This window comes from Montipora foliosa, chromosome 6 (genome assembly GCF_036669935.1).
Source record: "Montipora foliosa isolate CH-2021 chromosome 6, ASM3666993v2, whole genome shotgun sequence".
NCBI classification, from domain to species: Eukaryota; Metazoa; Cnidaria; class Anthozoa; order Scleractinia; family Acroporidae; genus Montipora; species Montipora foliosa.
In genome coordinates, this window is record NC_090874.1 from 10210126 (window position 1) to 10230125 (window position 20000).

At 39.7% G+C, this 20000-nt stretch overlaps 1 protein-coding gene across 3 annotated transcripts in view; it reads left to right on the forward strand.

Annotated features, from left to right (window-relative positions):
* Positions 1 to 20000, forward strand: part of LOC138006627 (uncharacterized) — a 45855-nt gene that overhangs the window by 24274 nt on the left and 1581 nt on the right. For all 3 annotated transcript variants that reach the window (XM_068853073.1, XM_068853074.1, XM_068853075.1), the window contains exons 12-26: positions 1326 to 1394; positions 1994 to 2100; positions 3316 to 3426; positions 4513 to 4657; positions 6539 to 6613; positions 7251 to 7393; positions 8138 to 8252; positions 9690 to 9840; positions 11684 to 11810; positions 14073 to 14130; positions 14691 to 14779; positions 15099 to 15219; positions 15848 to 15889; positions 17653 to 17789; positions 19826 to 20000. The exon at positions 19826 to 20000 is cut by the window's right edge and continues 1581 nt beyond it. In XM_068853073.1, coding sequence (XP_068709174.1) covers positions 1326 to 1394; positions 1994 to 2100; positions 3316 to 3426; positions 4513 to 4657; positions 6539 to 6613; positions 7251 to 7393; positions 8138 to 8252; positions 9690 to 9840; positions 11684 to 11810; positions 14073 to 14130; positions 14691 to 14779; positions 15099 to 15219; positions 15848 to 15889; positions 17653 to 17789; position 19826 — 1491 coding nt within the window. In that variant the 3' untranslated portion in view covers positions 19827 to 20000. The remainder of the gene's footprint in view (positions 1 to 1325; positions 1395 to 1993; positions 2101 to 3315; positions 3427 to 4512; positions 4658 to 6538; positions 6614 to 7250; positions 7394 to 8137; positions 8253 to 9689; positions 9841 to 11683; positions 11811 to 14072; positions 14131 to 14690; positions 14780 to 15098; positions 15220 to 15847; positions 15890 to 17652; positions 17790 to 19825) is intronic.

Consider the following 20000-nt stretch of genomic DNA (forward strand, 5'->3'; position numbering starts at 1 on the left):
AAGAAACTCGATCAAGTACAGCATAGATAAGACCTCAGAGACACCACTGTGTAGCTTGTGTGGAGATGCCACTGAAACAGTAGGACACATTGTCAGTGGATGCAAGAAGCTTGTCCAGAGAGAGTATAGGAAGCGCCATGACAAGGTGGCCCTGTGGGTACACTGGGAGATGTGCAGGAAGCATGGGATAGAGTGTAATGACAAGTGGTATGACCATCAACCCTTGCCAACCGCAGAAAATGGAGAAGTGAGGATTACCTGGGACATGACTATCTGCACAGACAAAGTGTTGAAACATAATCCGCCAGATATTATTCTAGTGCATAAAGACACACAGAAATGGACACTTATTGACATAGCTGTGCCAGCGGACCAGAACATCACCAGAACTGAAGAGGAGAAGGTTGAAAAGTACCAGGAACTAGCATTTAAAATCAGAAGGATTCATGGAGCTTCGAAAGTCACAATAATACCTATCGTGATTGGTGCTCTTGGAAGCATATCAAAAGGTGCAAGGACCTGATTTGGCAAGCTAGATGTACCTGATTTACTTTGAAGTGTACAATTATCGGGCATCCTTGGAACTGCTCACCTGTTGCGGAAAGTGTTGTGTCTCCAAGCTACGGGGAGTTGCTGAGACACAATAAACATTACCCAGTAGAACACCCGAAAACTGGAGAGAATCCAATAATAATAATAATAATATTGAAGTGTCAAAATATGTTAGCATAAAATACTAATACTCATACACTTGCAGACTCGGAAGGTCAATCAGCGGTTGCTTTTGACGCTGCGCCAATCGCTGCAACCAGATCAGTTGAAGGGGTCGGATTCAGCGTTGTGACTGATTTCGATCCAATTTGTCCGTTTCTAATTTCAGCGGTCGGATAACTGTTAAATGAAACGTACCTGTAGGGTGAGGTTTTATTTGGATTCTGTGAGTCATTGGTCGGGATTGGAGGAGTCATGTGCCCACCCTATACTTGGTCCCAACCGTTATGTACTGTGTGAACACTCACATATTCTTTAAAAACTAAACTTCATACTTCGTGAGCTTTCTCGCGTGACTCGCTTGTGATTAACGTCGAAACATAATTCAGGCTTAAAACGGGATTTGAACTCGTGACCTTGGGATTCGATGATAATTTCAAGACTTCACATTCTCTTCGCAATTCAAAATTTGTGCGTTATATGTAGGTCCGCTATCTATCGTGGCGAATATAATTGAAAGCATCGAAAAGCGGATCTCGTTGATTGGAATTAAACCTTAGAGCCCGTGTGTTTATGAAACACTGAATCGTTTGTGTCTTTATGTTTCTTTTCAGAGCTTTATTGACACGATAACGGGGTCTCCACAATACAGGATTAAGAACACCTTCTGTAAAGCGAAATTGGTAAGCTACGCCATGAAAGTGAGGCGAAAATATGAATTATACTTTAATGCACTTTTCACATTCAGCATGAGTCAAAAAATGTCAACAAAGATTCCCCTGTACACTGCACATTGGGCGAGAATTGACCATTCTCGGCAACCTGTTATGCAGGGCTTCTCTCCGCTCGGCAGAGAAAAGCCCTGGGAACAAGGTTCATAATAGAGTGCTAAAGTGGTGACGTCATAAAAATTTAATTTTTTAGAAAATTATGGGATTGTTGGGATATTTTGAAAGAACAACATCTGAAAGGCCTAGTGGCCAAAAACTAGCATTGTGGGGCACATTGTCCCTGAGGTACTAGTCACGCTTTGCTCTGATGACTCCACACAAATCCTTCTACATCTGACCCTGTTCCTAATGTTATGAACTGAAAATTGTGACCTAAAATGCTAATTTTTGGCGAGTAGGCCTTTTGGATGTTGTTCTTTCATAATACCCCGAAAAATCCCATAATTTCACAAATCTAATTTTTATGACGTCACGCTTTAGGACTCTTTTGACGGATTTGTCGGTCATTTTTTGCTCCTGGTATAGTTGCCAAAGACCATTTCATTTTTTAGGCTGACGAAAGAAATATATTGGCCAAAGAGGCTGTGGATTTCCTGCGCCAAGCTCCAAATGGAACAGAAGCTCACAGAGTTGGGTGGCGTCTTCGGAACACAAACGTGTGAGTGAGGATGTTGCTGAATGTATTGTTTACATTCCATCCAGGGTTTTCGTTTGCGGCCGGAGGCCGGACGTTTGTTTACTATTTCAAGTCCGGTGCTGGCACTTTGACGCTATAAATTTGTACATTTTGTTGGCTTTTTTTTCCTGTTTTTTTTTTGTCTTTCTTTATGTGGACGCCAAGAACTTCAAACTAATGAGGAGCCACATCGCTTTAGTTTGCTTTCTAAACGGAATCATTTATAGTAATTTATAAGGGCCCCAGTCCTCCTTGAGGGTTTGCTCTCCTGCCTGACAACGGAAAATAACCTTGTCCGGTACTTTCATTATCAGATCCTGTACTTTGAAAAGCTGTCGAAAACACTGTCCATCGCAAATACACACTCAATTCTTAATCATAACCTCAATAATCATCATAGTTGTAACATGATATGGGTCGCTTTGCTCGAGTTCATTTAAGCACGACTAGTTGTTCAATATGGCTATCAACAAACACCAACAAACAGAGAAAAGTGACTGGGAATTTAAAGCAAGAAGAACGACAGATGACGTCTCATAATACAACACATTGCTGAAAGGGGCTTTTTTATTGCACAAGTTATCACAGACCTCCGAATGCGTCTACGCAATGTTGATTGACAAATCATCCGCATATGCCTAAGGTACCACGCCTCTTCTAGTGCGTCTTTGTGGTTAAGATCTCTAGTTTAACTACCTGAGCACAAGTTGGAGAGATTGTTTATAAAATCCGCAAAACCGCATGAAACTAAAGCATGATTTTCTCCGACTTCAGTGCCACTGATTGTTGCTTATTATTGCTAGTTATTGTTGAGATACCGGTGTGTTCTCTCAAATAAATCATGGAATGTAGGAGCGCGCCCAAGGAGGCTCAGCAAAGAGTGCACTATGTTGGTCTACGTTATAAGCAGAACCAGACGAGACAGTAACCGTAACATTTATTATGTTTACTCATCCCATAATATTAAGGGAGTTCCATCAATCACAATGGGCTTTTTCCTGCGAGAGGCCGCGGGATCCAACCCTTGGAGGACCACCATTCGGAGTCGGCCCCGTCTGTGGGACGTTGTTGCCGACATGGAACTGATCTGGACTACTGATCGAGGACTCGGTGACCGGTGTTAAGTTTCATTTTTCTATTAGACTCCAACTTAAAACCCACGCAATTACTAATCAAAACGTATTACCTAATTAACAGGAAAAACTTTAATGAAAAGGCCAGAGAGGCTGTGGATTTCCTGCGCCAAGCTCCAAATGGAACAGAAGCTCACAGAGTGGGGTGGACGTTAAGTATACGGAACACAACCGTGTGAGTGAGGATATTGCTGAATGTATTGTTTACATTCCATCCAGGGTTTTCGTTTGAGGCCGGAGGCAGGACGTTTGTTTACTATTTCAAGTCCGGTGCTGGCACTTTGACGCTATGAATTTGTACATTTTGTTGGCTTTTTTTTCCTGTTTTTTTTTTGTCTTTCTTTATGTGGACGCCAAGAACTTCAAACTAATGAGGAGCCACATCGCTTTAGTTTGCTCTCTAAACGGAATCATTTATAGTAATTTATAGGGGCCCCAGTCCTCCTTGAGGGTTTGCTCTCCTGCCTGACAACGGAAAATAACCTTGTCCGGTACTTTCATTATCAGATCCTGTACTTTGAAAAGCTGTCGAAAACACTGTCCATCGTAAATACATACTCAATACTTAATCATAACCTCAATAATCATCATAGTTGTAACATGATATGGGTCGCTTTGCTCGAGTTCATTTAAGCGCGACTAGTTGTTCAGTACGGCTATCAACAAACACCAATAAAGAGAGAAAAGTGACTGGGAATTTAAGGCCTAAGGTACCACGCCTCTTCTAGTGCGTCTTTGTGGTTAAGATCTCTAGTTTAACTATCTGAGCACAAGTTGGGGAGATTGTTTATAAAATCCGCAAAACCGCATGAAACTAAAGCATGATTTTCTCCGACTTCAGTGCCACTGATTGTTTCTTATTATTGCTAGTTATTGTTGAGATACCGGTGTGTTCTCTCGAATAAATCATGGAATGTAGGACCGCGCTCAAGGAGGCTCAGTCAAGAGTGCACTATGTTGGTCTACGTTATAAGCAGAACCAGAGGAGACAGTAACCGTAACATTTATTATGTTTACTCATCCCATAATATTAAGGGAGTTCCATCAATCACAATAGGCTTTTTCCTGCGGAAGGCCGCGGGATCCAACCCTGGGAGGACCACCATTCGGAGTCGGCCCAGTCTGTAGGACGTTATTGCCGACATGGAACTGATCTGGACTACTGATCGAGGACTCGGAGACCGGGGTTAAGTTTCATTTTTCTATTAGACTCCAACTTAAAACCCACGCAATTACTAATCAAAACGTATTACCTAATTAGGAGGGAAAACTTTAATGGAAAGGCACCGCCACTGCTAATTCTGCAGTTGAACACGGGAACAGAAGTTGACATCACACCCGAGAACAATGGGACGAGGAAAAATCACACGAATTCGAATACGACCAGGACAACAGACAATAACCCGGTAAGGCATCGATCATTAAGTGACTAAAAGGATAAATATAGTTCAGTTCAGTTGTTCCAAAGGTTGTAAACCGAGAGATGGATTGGCTTAACACTAGAATTTCTCGGTTATTCTTGCTTATTTCATGATTTGTGCCCCATATATAAAGACCTCAAAGCCCCAACTGAAAAACAATGCATAGAAATCAAAGTTGGGAAAACAACTGTTGAAATACTACAGTTGAAAAATGTTCTCTTTTTCAATATCTTTTCGATTCCCTATTACGAGGTGTGTTTCTTGGGTACTCATTCTGAGTGTAGCGCAGAAAGTTACTGTCACAAAAAATAAACCTGAAGACGGCTACGAGAACACCACCAAAAACAGACCAATAGCTCTGCACGCCCTCACGTGCGTTTTACATTTTGGTCCATTTCCACGCCGTTCTCGTCCTGACAACGACGCCAAATCATCAAAATTGAGGTTATATGGAAGACTTGAGCACCTGATGATAAATTGTCAACTTTCTCTCCAAACAAACATACTGTTAATTTCTGGAAAGTTCATACACACTTTCCATGCCGAATGACGCAGAACAATCACGAAACGATTTCAATAACCGAAAGTTTCCGTAACGTTTTTATAGCCGTCGTCGTTGTCCTTGCTTAACTTCTCTAAAAGTAATGGTGGGCAAACACGAGGGGTCATGTTGCAGGGACATGTTGCAGCAACATGTTCCAGCGACAAAAAGGTGTGTAGTACACACTGAGGAGACATGCATTAGGGTCGTGTTGCGGGGACATGTAGCAGGGACAAAATCACAACATTTGCACCCCCAGTATCAGTTCACACGAGGGACATGTCGCTAGCTGCAACATATCCCTGAAACATGTACCCGCAACGTTTTTATGTGTGATTTTGTCCCTGCTATACATGTCCCCGCTAGTACACGTCCCTGCTACATGACCCCTCGTGTCTACCCACCTTAAAGCACTGATGGTGGGGATTCATCGTGAATGGGTGACTACCTTTTCTTTTTATCCCACCCTGCTATGGGACCTCAACCTTATGTCATCGCAGCGCAGGACGGGTACAGAGGAAGTTCTGGAACAAAATTTGTTACCTCCACTAATAGAGCGACTTTCATATGACCTTAAAAAATAAACGTAAAAACAGAATGTAAAAAAAAAAGGAAAACATGTAATTGCCAAAAACATTTGGCTTAGCGAACGCGGATGCAAACAACATCACCTCTCCATGGAACTTTCTGGAAAGTTTCTCTTTGACGTCATTTGAAAAGCAGTAATGTGATTGGGCAATCGACGAGTTTACTGCCCATATTAGGAGTTTTCTTGGCGGGAATGAGGAGAAGCTTTGTTTTAATCTTGTCAAACATTGGTCCGTAAAACAAATTGCGAACACTTTTTCAAGGTCATACGAAAGTCGCTCTAACTACTCACATACTAATTATAGTTGACACTACATGTGCGCTCCACTGTTAAGTATAGTTGTACGCAGAATTCAATGTGTTCAGGGCCCAGATATAATAAAGGCAAATGATGTTGAAGCGGGGAGAGAACAAATCAGTACTTAATATGAAAAGAGCGTTGCATAGATTTGGTGTCGTTGGAAATGTAAGGAGTAGATTAATCATGGCGGACACGGTGGTGTACCAGTCGAAACAGAAAGTAAAGGAAACGCAAGGTTAATTTTTACAGCAATGTGGTCGCCTTTTTTAAAAAAAAAATGTAACATACTGTAAAGGAAGTTTCATGTTAGTCTACATGTAAATTAAATGGTGTAAAGAAAAACGGTGGAAGGAATAAATTGGTAATCTCAACATAAATCTTCCCAGCCAGTGCTGAAGTCGCATTGAAAGCTGAATGTTATCCGATTATCTTGCAGACCAAGGATCTCACAAAGGAGCAAGTGAAGGCTTTTTTGAGACAGAACAATTGCACCGAGCTGACGTTTGATGAGGTACGGTGCTTAAAATTGTTGAAACAAGGTTGTAACTGCTAAAAGCGCTCGCGAACTTAACCTTCCAACACCACCTTGATGAGAAAAGAAATTTTTTTTATTTGATACGTATTATTTAATATGTTGTTGTGGGTTGCAACTGTAAAATAAGAAAGTGATATAAAGTTTACCTCTTAAGTACTAACAGAGCTCAAGCCCGAGCTCGAAGCACTTGGGCCATAAATCAACGGAACAGAAAAAAAAAACACTGATTAACAACATGGGCCTTGCAAGAAAACGCTGCATACTGTAGAATGCGACCCACTAAATTAGCCAATCATAGCACGCGTGCTATCTGGGAGATGTAATGAAAACGTTTCAAATGTAAATGGTATGCTAGTGAAACTGGACATAGTTTATATAGATCATAGTTAATAGAGGAGAATGGTTATGAAACCCGGTTACGTATTCATGCATAGTGTATGAGCGCAAAACAAAAAATTGTGCACGATCGTGCACTTTCCAACCTAAATCATGCGCCCCCACCCCGCCCCCCAAAGACCCGTTTCCTTGGAGTGTGGTAACACAAAGTTGATAAGTTCATTTTTGGTCTCTTGTTGAATGCTATCACTTCAATATTCTTCAATCTCTTTGACAGGAAAATGACGTCTTCCGGTTTAAAGGAGACACTTCAAGTGAACACCTGAGGCACGAAAAAATTCAGACCTACTTGGAGATAGTTTTACTGTGTATTTCAATAGCAGCAATAATTCTAGCTCTTATAGTCCCGGTTATGCTGAGGTAAGCTGACGTACTTTCTCTTAACCAGGAGCTTACAACTCTAATACTAGGTCTATGCAACGGCATTTTCACAAATCAACCTATTTTTAGTCGAGTCCTCAAATGAGATTTGGTTTGCACGATTGACCATTCTCAATCTTATAGGTAGTAACTTCTCATGCAAAAATTGTCGTTAGGTGGACTGAACGTCTGGTTTCGCGGGAAAATCAATCTAAAATTTTACCACAATTGCTTGTAATCTCGTAATCTGATTGGTTAAATTGTAGTTGTCGAGAAGAGCCTAGACAACGCTGTACGCGTCAGGCTCGCGTCAATTTGTCACGCAATGTAATAGCCAATCAGGAACGCCCATTTTGGGAAATAAGCCAATTATATTGTGAGAAAGTTATGGACAACGCTTGCTCTTTCTTCGTTTCTTGATTTTGGTCACGCTCTGAAATAAAAACTTTCTTTGGCGTTGAATATTGCGGTAAAAAACAAATCGAAAGTGGTTCAGCGTTGTCTGTACTCTTATCGACAACGATATTCGTCATCACAGACTGTGATCACGAATATCGTTGTCGATAAGAGTACAGACAACGCTGAACCACTTTCGATTTGTTTAATAGCTCGGTTTGTAAAGATGCCGTTCCACAAATACAATGAAGTTGTGCTGTGCTAGCCATGGCCTCCTGGCTTATACATTTTACGAACGAAGAATAAATCAGGGAGTTCAACCTTATTTCAATATTCTTTTCCGTTAAGGTTGAAAAACTCTGAGAGGTTGTTTATACACAAAAGTCTCCTTTTCGCGCTGGGCCTCGGAAACCTCGTGTTTGTTCTGGATAAAACCTTGTTTGACACGAGACAAGAGCACCCGGTGAGTAGTTATCAGTTCATGATACTCGATCACTAATTATACAAATTAGATATACAATGTACGCATCATGTAAACCCACTGATTATATACTGGACAAAATATCGCGTTTCTGATTGGTCAATGACTCTTTTCGTAAATTGAGCAGTAGAGGGCTTTTTCCGTGTTTACATAGCCTCATCTAAACACGAGGGGGAGTTGGGTGAATTCGAGACAGTTATGCAAACCCAAGACGCAGTCTCAGAAACATTAAATTCGACTGTTACTTTTATAAAATATTTCTCAAAAATAATTTGACAAATGAATCGAAGGAAAAGCTGTTTTTTTTACTTGTTGATCGAAACAGGTTTTCTTGATACACGAACATATATTTCCTACCAGCCAATCAAAACGGGCGTCTGACAACACAGAACCAATCGAAATTCGTGTGATGTCACAGTTATGTTTACGTACTCTCATCTAAACCCAGCTACTGACCAATAAGAGTGCGCGTACTATCCTAATTATTTTATAATAGGTTATAGAGTGCAATACTCTTTAACGGTTACCAATTATCACCAAATTTTTAGCCTTTTGACGACAACGTGAGCATAGAAATGTGAAACTTTCATTCTCTATTTTTACTGAGAAACCGCTCCGAGCCAATTTCTTTTTCGGGATACTTCACGCATATCACACAACTTGAACGAGATGGAATAATTGCAAAAGACTTGCGATCTTTTGAGGTAACGTTTCCGTAGATGTCGCCGTCGTGGATCTTAAAATCTCCTTGCGTATAAAATGTGAGCGCACATCCGCGAATTTTAACTTTATATGATAGTTTCAATGGTTCCTGGATGGTTCGGCACGTATGGAGAAGTTGAACTATTTGGAATAATGAAGAAAGAGTTTAAAACGTGAACCGTAACCATTTTGAATCATGTTGTCGTTAAGGACGGCGTCGTAGATCCTAGATTCCTTAATGTGTATTGTCCTTCTTGAACAAAACCGACAACAGGCGTCCGCGTGAGAGAACGGTCACGCAAAATTATCATCCAAGTAAAGTTTGTGACGTTACGATTACCAATGAAGATCACGATTTAATTTGAAGGCGTTACAAAATGCCGTGAAGAAATATTATGATAACTTTAGTCACTTTAATCAAGTGTAGGATGAACGATGTCACAAGACCAAGTAATGCAACGTAACCAACACCTTCGTCACGATAAAAGAAGATAACGAAATTATATAACGAAACGGAACGATAACTGGAGTCACGATATGTCACAAAATCACATATTAACGCAGAATAACGATGGCGCGAAATCACGATTCAAAGTGAACTGAACACTTTTAAGCCAAATTGTGTAGGCTAATTGTATATTTTCAAAAAAATCCCTAGCCATCTTTTTTCTCATTCTCTATTTTGTTTTCAAGAAGAGTCTTTGTTTTGTTTGGCAGGCTCTTTGTTCTTCTGTAGCAGTGGTCCTGCATTATCTTCACATTGCAGTATTCACGTGGATGCTGGTGGAAGGCATTAATCTCTACATCAAACTGGTCAAAGTTTTCTCAGTTAAAAAACAATATACTATGTACTTGGTGATTGGATGGGGTAAGAGAAAAGTCCTTAGCGATGTTTGGATTTATGCCGAGAACACTCTGCTTAGCCCGGCTTTGTTAAAAGGCATGATCATTCATAGAAAGACAGTTCCTTGTCAGCATTCTGAATTCCAGGCACTATTTAATGTTTGTGGCTTAAGGAGGCTCCCTAAGACTTTTAGAGCCGCGCACAAGCTGGTCACTAGTAAGGCGCGTAAAGCCTGCATCGCGCGTGTTTTTCTGATTTTTGTGACCTGTGCATGACCAAATCTGTAAAATTAACTGCTAATTTTCTCGTGTTCCCTTCCGTAAATTTTGTTTTTTAAATCGGCTCAGTTCTAACAGTTCCTATCAAATACCTTATATTTGTTAAAATTTGTCAAAGCCAATCGAATATATTTAGAAAAATGACAAATTACAGAATATTGGCAAAACCGTCTGAACGACCTTGACTTTTTACTACTTCAAAATGTCAGGCAATATCATTTCCATAATGTTGCGAAGAATAAAAAAAAATTCACGGAAGGAAAGTATAAATATTATGGAATTCGAATTCAGGCCAAAAATAGGAATATATCTGCCCGTCATAAGATGTAATGTTGCCATGGTAACGACCATAATCCAGAAACTGACACCCCAAAAATAAGCCTCATTACATCGGTACCCATATTGTCTCTACATGGAATACGTTAAGAGAAATTAACTAGGTTTCCTTTGTAACTCGTTCCCTGTAGTGAGGGTATTCGCAAATACTCTCGGGAGCCACCTTGAGCGCTTGCTAAAACTTTCTGACGCTCTGGTAGCACATTCTACGAATGTCAAAAAACACACGTTGTTAGCTTCTCGTCTACCGCTGTTGCGTAACGGTGTTAAAAAGCCCGTCAAACACTTTCAAGTTTAATGCGGTAATTTGAATCTCTTATGGTGGTCACACATTAGAGCAAACTGAGCTGAAATTGAAAGTGTTCTCATAGTTTAGTATAATTTATTTGAGTTTCATCAACAAGTTGGTGAGAATCACACCACAGAGCAAAGTACTAATTGATAGTGTGTGCCCTTTACAAGGACAAATCAGAACGCAGGGACATGCACTGTGCCGTTCTCTCCTCTCTTTCAGTCTTAATAGTGTGGGTCCTTGATGTTCCACAGAATTTTGAGAACGAGGGTTGTGAGACAGGGCTTTCAATACGCTTCAGCGCTTAGAAATTAAAAGTTTGACAACTTCAGAAAAAATTACACAGGCAGTAGTTTCTCATCAGACCCTTAAGCCCCATTTACACGAGCAATTTCTATGTGACAATTTTATGTGGCAATTATATTTGATTGTGCAAATAGCGCAACAAATAATTGTTGACAATTCCCAGTTATGTGGGTCAGCAATACCTTTAGACAGCAGAGATAAAGCAGAAATAAGGCGAGGTTGCCTGGTCGTTCTCCAGTGGCGCTCACTGAAGGGCAGGAATTTTGTCACATTTCATTTGACGAGTCGTCTACACCAGCAATTTTTCGCATTAAACAACTATTATTTGTCCAACAAGAGCTAACACGCCAGCTTTTCAGCGAATAAAGTTGTCACATAAAAATTGGTCCAATTTCCTTGTCTACACGTGCAAATAAAAATTGTCACATAAAAATTGCTCGTGTAAACGGGGCTTTAGTGTGGGGTGCTTAATAAATCGATTCAACCAATCCAAAATACTCGCTTCTTCAGATTTTCATATTCTCTTCCAGTCCGGTAACAAGAAAACAATCGATAGAATTTGTTTTACGAGAGAAGTTACTCATAGCATTCCGGTCTTAACAATATATTGCGCCATCGTGCCAAAGGCTTATAGCACGAATGTTCAATTCTCCAGGAATCCCAGCAGTCATTGTTGGATTAGTAGCAGCAATCCGACCCAGCATATTTGACATGGGTCAATCTCAGACCGCCGAAGTCACATGTGGAGCACTAAATCTCACTGGCTATATGGAGAGAACAAGGTATCATTAACATAAATTTTTTAAGATGTAACGGGCCCGTGTGGAGGATGGCAAGCTAGTTGCTTGGCGAGGGGTGAAGGACAGTCCTCAGTAGGCAGGATTCAAACCTACGACCTCCGTAACACCGGTCGGATGCTCTACCTGGGCCCGGTTATTCGAAAGCCGATTAACTTAATCCAGGATAAGCGAAACATTTGTTTCTTGTTTTCAACTTTTTAGTGAAAGTTTCTTTTGCTTATTTTGGTTTTTCAAGATTGACCTCTTCTAATGTAATGTGTGCCGAATATCAGCGTTGAACAGAATTTGGGAGTAGAAAAATAAACTCCGTGGTTATTTTTAATCTGGGATTCGCATTAATCGGCTCTTGAACAACCGTGCCCTGGGGACTGTTTCTCGAAAGTCCCGCAACTTTACGGGCCATTTTTTGGGTGTCACAGTTCCCTTTGTGTCTCAAGAACGGAGAGGATTTATCCGGAGGAGTGAAGTAGTCAAACTTCACAATTTTTTTTTTTTTTTTTGGTTTCCTTGAAAGCACGTTAAAAGCTCAGCTTTCCAAAACAAGCGCTTGGAAGTTTCACAAATAGTTTTTCGGGACTTTCGAAAAACGGGCCCCTGGAGAGCTGGATGGTTTGTAGTTGCTCAATGGGTAGAGCATTCGAATCCTTCCCAGGCTTCCAATTTTTCAGTTGTCATTTTGTCCGTTGCCAAGCAACAAGGCTGCCGTACTCATTGTCTTGTTTTGTTCAGAATAATTCTGTAATTTGAAGTGAAAATAAGTAATTCTAAAATTTCTTTTTTTTTTTCCATACAAACACTTTTTAAGAAAATTGTCGAAAAAAATTTGATTGCAAACATTATTTTGTTCTGCTTAGAACTATTCATTAGTCAGAGTGGAGGTTTGCTTTAACAGTTTGAAGTTAGAGCAGCTTTTTCGTGCTCGTCAGCAAAGCTCACCAAGAAGCCGATTTGTTTCGTCGACGAAACCCTTCAAAATCATCGTTTCTCAGTTGCATGCAACCTGCTACAGCAAAGGACCTAACTATACCAATAAGCTTAGACACTTCATTGAAGAGTAACAATTTTAGTTCTTAAATCTTTAACAATTATTCCTTTAGCGAACGGTAGATGTGACGTGATAAAATGCCTTATCACATACGGTGCAAAATTACTGAATGCTGATTGGCTAAGACGGAAGGCAGTTGCTTATCCGAAGCAAGCCAAGGGACAATTCTGACTCTGATTAAACTGCTTTTTATCCACATGTAAATTACAGTTTAATTAAATTAAGCTCTATTTCTGTTGACAGCATCGAATTATTGAATAGGCTAGTTTCGAATTGTGCAGCAACAAAGGAACAGAGTCGAGGTTCAAGGGAATAATTAGCATTTTGTGTTGTTCAGAACAAAGGAAAATGCAAATTATTCCCCTGAACCTCGACTCAGTTCTTTTGTTGCTGCACAATTCGAAACTAGCCTATTGAACTTTATCCAAATGAAAGCTTGTTAAGTTAGTTGTCATTTGTCGTGGCATTGAACGAGCTTCCCTCAATAATTTTGCCCTGTATGTGATAAACATGTAATCGCATTGTGCCCTCGTGCAATGAAGGATAAATTTCACTTGTATTTTTCAAAGTTTCCAAATTGCCCTGGACGATCGTCGCGTGAAAATGTTGAAAATACGCGTGAATGCCCTCGGGCCCATGCGATTACATATATATACAAAGAGGCATGTGGCGTCAAGTTGGTTAGAACTAATCTCATATATATTCAACAAGTGCGAATGCAGTTATTTTTGTAATTATAAAAGTTCATTAATTCCGACCGTTCGGATACTCAGAAATGTCGCTTCCCGTTAGAAGTTTTTCAACAGAGTAACACTCGGCGCGTTCATACGGTATATTAGTTGTTATGAAATTTTCAATCTCGAATGTTGCATTTCTAGCTTTCTGATTCAAGTTGGCTCACTAAATCTTGGTTATCAGCTCATATACCGTAATGACCTTATACGGAAACTGATTGCCCTCGTCGTTTTGTAAAAACTTAGACAAAATGCTGTCGTTCTGTATGTAAAACATTTCAAAATTTATAGAAAATTTAATAAAACGGTTATTCCATTCACGCTTATTGGATATGAGACTGTTTATAGCCACCTCGGCGCTAAGCCCCTCGTTGGCTATTTACCACCATCTTGTATCCACTCAGAACGCTATAAGCGCAATATCTGAGGTTGAGGTAATAACTGCACATTTTTTTTTTTCATTAGATGCTGGATGAACGGAAGCCTTTGGATTTACAAGGGACCCGTATTGGCCATTCTCCTGGTATGAAAGCTAACTGGAGTAATAATATAACCTGAAAAAATGACTCACTCCTGATCGGCTAAAACCGAGTAAAATTCTCGTGCAACAGGGTTCCGAATTTATAACATAATTCCAAATTTGTTAATTGTACTGGTAAAGGACCTTTAAACGATACTGTTGTAAAAGTTTGAATTTGACTGACGTAATCTGTTTCAACTCATCAGTTAATGAGCTTTATAGAAAATCAAAGCGTTCGCTGTCAAAATTTCCCTTGACTGTTTAGATTTTCTGTCTTCCTCTTTTCCATGTGTGTTATTTATAAGTAATCACCTGACTTCTTGTGTAACTTGTTATAAAGAAGCAGTTGTAAATTTTTCAGATCACAAATTGCTCTCGCTCAACAGGCTGTATCAATAATCTTGTTAATTTGAGAAATTTACTCGCGCTTATTTCTACCAAAGTGCCCTCGAAATCGTGTGATTGCTTATACTGATGGCATTTTGAAGATCATCTTGCTTTCTTTTTTGGAGTACGATATTTGAATCATCTGTTTGCTTTTTGTTTGTTTGATTTTTCTCTAGGTCAATTTTGTGTTGTTTGCGATTCTTCTTCGTGTAATCTTTGGAAAAATATCTACTAAATATGGCAACAATCGAGTGATCATCGCAAAGTAAGAATGTACATTTACTAAAAAAAAAAGTGAACTGAACCAAATGATGTTTTATGTTGTTTGAATTATCAGTAATTATTTCATGAGTTCTTGTGTAATACAAGTGTTGAAAGACAACAGGGATCGCGCAGTTGATTTGTGAGTTGATTTGATTTCTGTACAGCGGTGTCCCCAATCAGTGCGCCAACGCTGACACTTGAGTTAAGTTCATTATTATTATTATTATTATTATTATTATTTTATATTATTATTATTATTATTATTATTATTATTATTACTATTACTATTATTATTATGGCTGGTTTTCTATTTTTTGCAGGAAAGGTCTTAGGAGCATTATTGCTCTCCTGCCTTTGCTTGGTGTCACTTACTTGTTGGGCTTTTTCATCAAGTTCCACTATGCACTGACCTACGTGTACATTTTGCTGAACTCTACACAGGTAAAAATAATATTAAAGGTAACTTACTCGGAGCTTGAGTAAGTGCGGGGTATTGAAACCTCGGCACTGACGATATATCCGTGGGGAAACCCCCTTGAATTTAATATGGGGGTTTGTCGATGGGTCTCTGGGACCCTTAACCAGCACTTGACCACACCCAGCTTTGTATTTAAAACCCTGTAATTGCCTGAAAATACCCTTTTTTATTCCACAATTATTTTGTAAAAAAACCCACTATATTGCTCGCCTTGCTAAAGTTAAATGCCATTTGCCTGGAAACGTTTCCCAGGTGCATTTCTTGCAATTGGCCCGCGACGGGCTGGTACCTCCTGATCTTATCCTTTTCCTTCGTTGCAACATTCCGGTCATCAGGAACAGCAGCGTTAATCATGACCCACTTGTGCTCTTTCTTGAGCACGCAGATGACCTCTGGCCTGTTGTTCTCAATCTTCCTGTCAGTTATGACGGTGTTCTCCCAAGTAAACCTATTATTATTTATTTATTTGATTTTCAGTTGTTTTTGTAAGAACCTTTGTCGATTTCGGAACCCATTTTGACGATCACTCGAAATCAGTCTGCGTCGCCAGGCAACATAAAAGCTGACAATCTTCTCTCTTTGTTATCGCAGGGTGTTGTATTTTTCATTTTCCATTGTGTTCTTGATGACGAGGTAAGCGACAAACTTATATTGTATTCACTCAAAATACTAGAGACACGAAGGCAATCTAGAAAATTCACAGTTATTCCACGAGCACGCGTTGGATATGAGATGGTTGGGACTCTAAGATCATATTTTTAGATTTAGCCAAGCCTAAAATCGAAGCTCCCGGATATTTATCTCATTTGCGTTCGGTTGAAAAACATGGTCCCTTAAAGACCTATGAAACTAATTACTTTTCTGGACTTAATTTTTTATACCAATGTGGCTAAGAAGTAAAAAAATAGGCTTTTCAGTATTGGGGAAAAAAAATCAGAAAAAAATTAAGGACTTTTCAAAAAGGTAAACGTCAGTACCAAAAATTCGCAAAAATATTGTTCTGATACAAAAAGATGAAAAGAAGTTAACCAATATTTCCACCAAATTTGGCTAAAAAAAGAATCCATAAATTTTCTGGATTTTGTTGATCATGCGTCGACACCTGTCATTTCTCTATGACGACAAACAAAGGGGTTGTGTTTCGCATAATTAATTACACTTCGGTCTTGGGTGGGCACAAAACATGAACAGATGTTCAAAACCATTTTTTAACCAAACTTTCCTATTTTTAAAATCCAACATATGAAGTTTTCATTCATGAGAGGTTGATTTGATGATCTAGTGCGATTCTCAACCCGAAAAAGACGGCCACGAAGTAGTTCATGGCGTTTAAAAACATGTGCTCAATGCAAAATAATGGCTTGTACCTACGCGAATGTTTATCTTCATCACTAACCTCAATTCCTCGAGGTTGTTTTCCAGGTGCCCTTTTCAAATTGCTTGAAATTGTTTCCCTGATATTTTTCTCTTTCTTTAGCAGCTTGAAAACTCATTTCGAACAGTCCATAAAAAAAAACAATAATGTTTGCACATAGGAACCACATAAAGCCCTGCACTGAGGCGGCCATTTTTACGCCTTATGAGGGTTGTTGTGTACTGACCAACTCAAGTTTCCAGGTTTAGACTTGGTAGATGATTGGCTTATTGTGATACTGGTCACATTGCCATACATGGAGAGGTGCACGTACGTACAGACGTACGGTCGCATGGTGACGTCATAGCACGTCGATGCGTTACCATATTTTCTTAACCATGGTGCTCCGCTAATATAACTCCGCACTATCATAAGTTTTTCGCCACTATTCCATCTCGTTCATGTTGTACATTGTGGGCGAATTATCCAAAAAATAATTCGGTTTGAGCGTTTTCAGAGTAAAAACAGAGATTTTTTTGCTCATGTTGTCATCAAAACCTCACGTTTGGAGATTTTAAGTCGTTATTTGCAGAGTACCGCACAAATACGTGCCTCACGTTTAGCACGATTGTTTTTTTCTCCTTCTATAACAAACGATATTTGGGAGCTTAAGCATGCGCGTTTTTGATATTTCCGGTATTCGTGCTAGACATCTGCATGGGCCTGTTTCTCTACAGTCCCTCAACTTTCCGGGCCTTTGTCGGAAAGGAAGGAACTTTATTTAAGTGTCTAATATTCTAGCGCTGTAGAGCACTAATCGGGGACACTGTAAATTGAAATTAACAAGTTAACGGTGTGAACGGGTGAGGTTTTCAGTCCTCAAACTCCACAATCATACTGCTTTTTTCAAGATATGTTAAAACGCCAGCATACTAAAACCAGCGGATGGCAGTGTCGTAAACGGCTTTTCGAACCCGAAAAGTTTTCGGGACTTTCGAGAATTATGGGAAGTATTGGTCTAAAAGTGAGACTTTGATTTTAGGTTCAAGATGCTTTACGGAAGTTAAGGGTAAAAACAGGAAACAAAGACAATGTGAAAGAGATGTGTAAAACGCCAGCATCAAACCCTAACAACACTCCAGACTTGGAGAGAAACTCTCGAGCAAATACAGCACTCTGGTAAGAAAGTTGTTAAACACATTTGGCCAATACATTGTCACTTTATTCATCCCACTCAGAGGTTTTGTCTTTCCATACATCATTTTCACCCTTCTTTATCAAAGCAAGCCCGAATACAGTTTTGTGATGGCTGCTGAATAAACTCTGCATGTGAATAAAAAAAGGTAATTTCCGTTAGAGACACTTCGGCGCACTCGTTTTCATGAATAGGCTGAACTGGCATTCCGCCAACCTACCATTAGGCCGGGACCTTTAGATGCTAGGACGAAGACAAGAACGAATACGAGTTTTGACTGGCAGTTTTTGGCGGAAATAGTTAAAAAAAATTTATAACCCGTACGATTAATCTTACTCTTTGTTAAGCAGAATAGGTTGCTCAGTTATTATTATTGCTGTTACCTGGGCCTTTTTGCTGATCGAAAAATGCCAAAACTCCTTCCCTGTTGTTGACTTGTTTTGACACGATGACTTTTTTGCAAAATCTCGTTCTAAAATGACGACGGTAACACGTTTTTCCCGCCAAAATGACGCTGGTTTGCGTGCGCTCACTGTTGTGCTATGAGAAAATTTCGTACTCGTGGTCGTTCTCGTCCTAGAATCTAAAGCTCTGTATTGTGTGAGCACAACTAAATGACGGCTATCTTGTTGGGACCATCTTGCAACCTCATCGCAAGAGTTCAAAGGGAGCGAAAAGCAATGTGGCGAAAACCACCATGTTTTGAAAGTTTTTCCGTATAATATCCAGGGAGGTTCCGCTTTACCCATAACTTCATTGTCTATACGAAGCTTTAGCGCGAAAGGTGATCCCAACAATATGGCACCACGAGCTTCAGTTTTGGCAGCGTGAAAACAGTAGGCCGTTTGCAACATCTGGTCACATGACTGATAACTGGTGAACTCGGATTTTATAAAATTCCAGAAATGGAAAAACCGTGTTGTCTTAGCCAGAATACAAATTTTCAGAGAAATGCCACTTAAGGTGGGTGTTACTAAAATGTTGCCTCGAGCGACTCTTACGCTTCTCTCGTGCTTAGCAACCTCCTGCGTGCACCATAACTCAATAGTGCACGCTGAGCCGTTTACCATTTGTTAAATCTATCTGTCTATCTATCTATCTATCTATGGTTTCAAGTTAACTGTTGTTGAAGCAATGCAAACGGCTGCTTACCTTGCTCACTCTGCAAAACCTTTCCGCCATTAGGCCATGACGAGAGGTAACCATGTAACCAGGTCCAGTCCTCAGCTCTTTCGCGTGCTATCCGTTGCAAAGATCAGCCAGTTATAGACAATAACGATAGACAAGACAAACAAAAAACTATGCAATTTTTTCAAACTTCAAAGAAACAATAGTCTAGCGTTATTTCAGGAAAAACAACGTTTTTTAACTGGTTCCGCGGGTTTCGGAGGTTCTGCGGTCCGCGGTTCCATATTTTAGTACCCCTTAAGGTAAAGACTTAATGACCGTTTAAACACTTGAAAATTCCAAACTGTTGTTTACGAACGAAATGATTTTGCCCTCCAGTGTAATTTTTCATAATTATGCGCCGCAAACAGAGCTTATATTCCTATTTTTGCCATAAGTCAAATAATCGAGAATAAATGTGCAAGGGTGGAAATTTTCAGACTTTCATATTTGGAAGGGAGAATTTTAAACCGGTTTATAAACTTCAAAAAAATACAAGGATTTGTATGAAAATCATTCAAGCTTGACTAGGTGGCATAGCGTCCTTTTCGTTATAAATTCTTTCAACTGTAACAACACCAGTGTAAACGATATACTTATCAAAATCGGCATTTCAGCATATTTTGAGCTGCTCTTTTGATTTCTGGAAAAATAATTTCATGAAACCAGCAGAATCATCATGTTTATGAAAAAAAAGGTCAGATGACGAGTTGTTATAAAAGGCCTATTGGTTGCTCGATCCAGTCCGTTTCTTAATCAGTGCCTGGTCCTGTTTTGAACCATCGTTCTTAATATATTTTGGCAAAACCTATTGTCCAGTTCATCTCTTTAAACTTTTTTTTCATTTCTGTAGATGAAAGTATGACAAACGATGGGATGACAAGAAGCAAAGCAGAGGAAAGCCAGATAAATGAAACGTCAATATGATAGATTTGTTGTGCCTAGCGATTAAATAAAGTTATATTGGCTCTTTGCGTGTCCCCGAACGAATAACGAGCGATCACGATGGTGTCCCGAACGAGACCTCC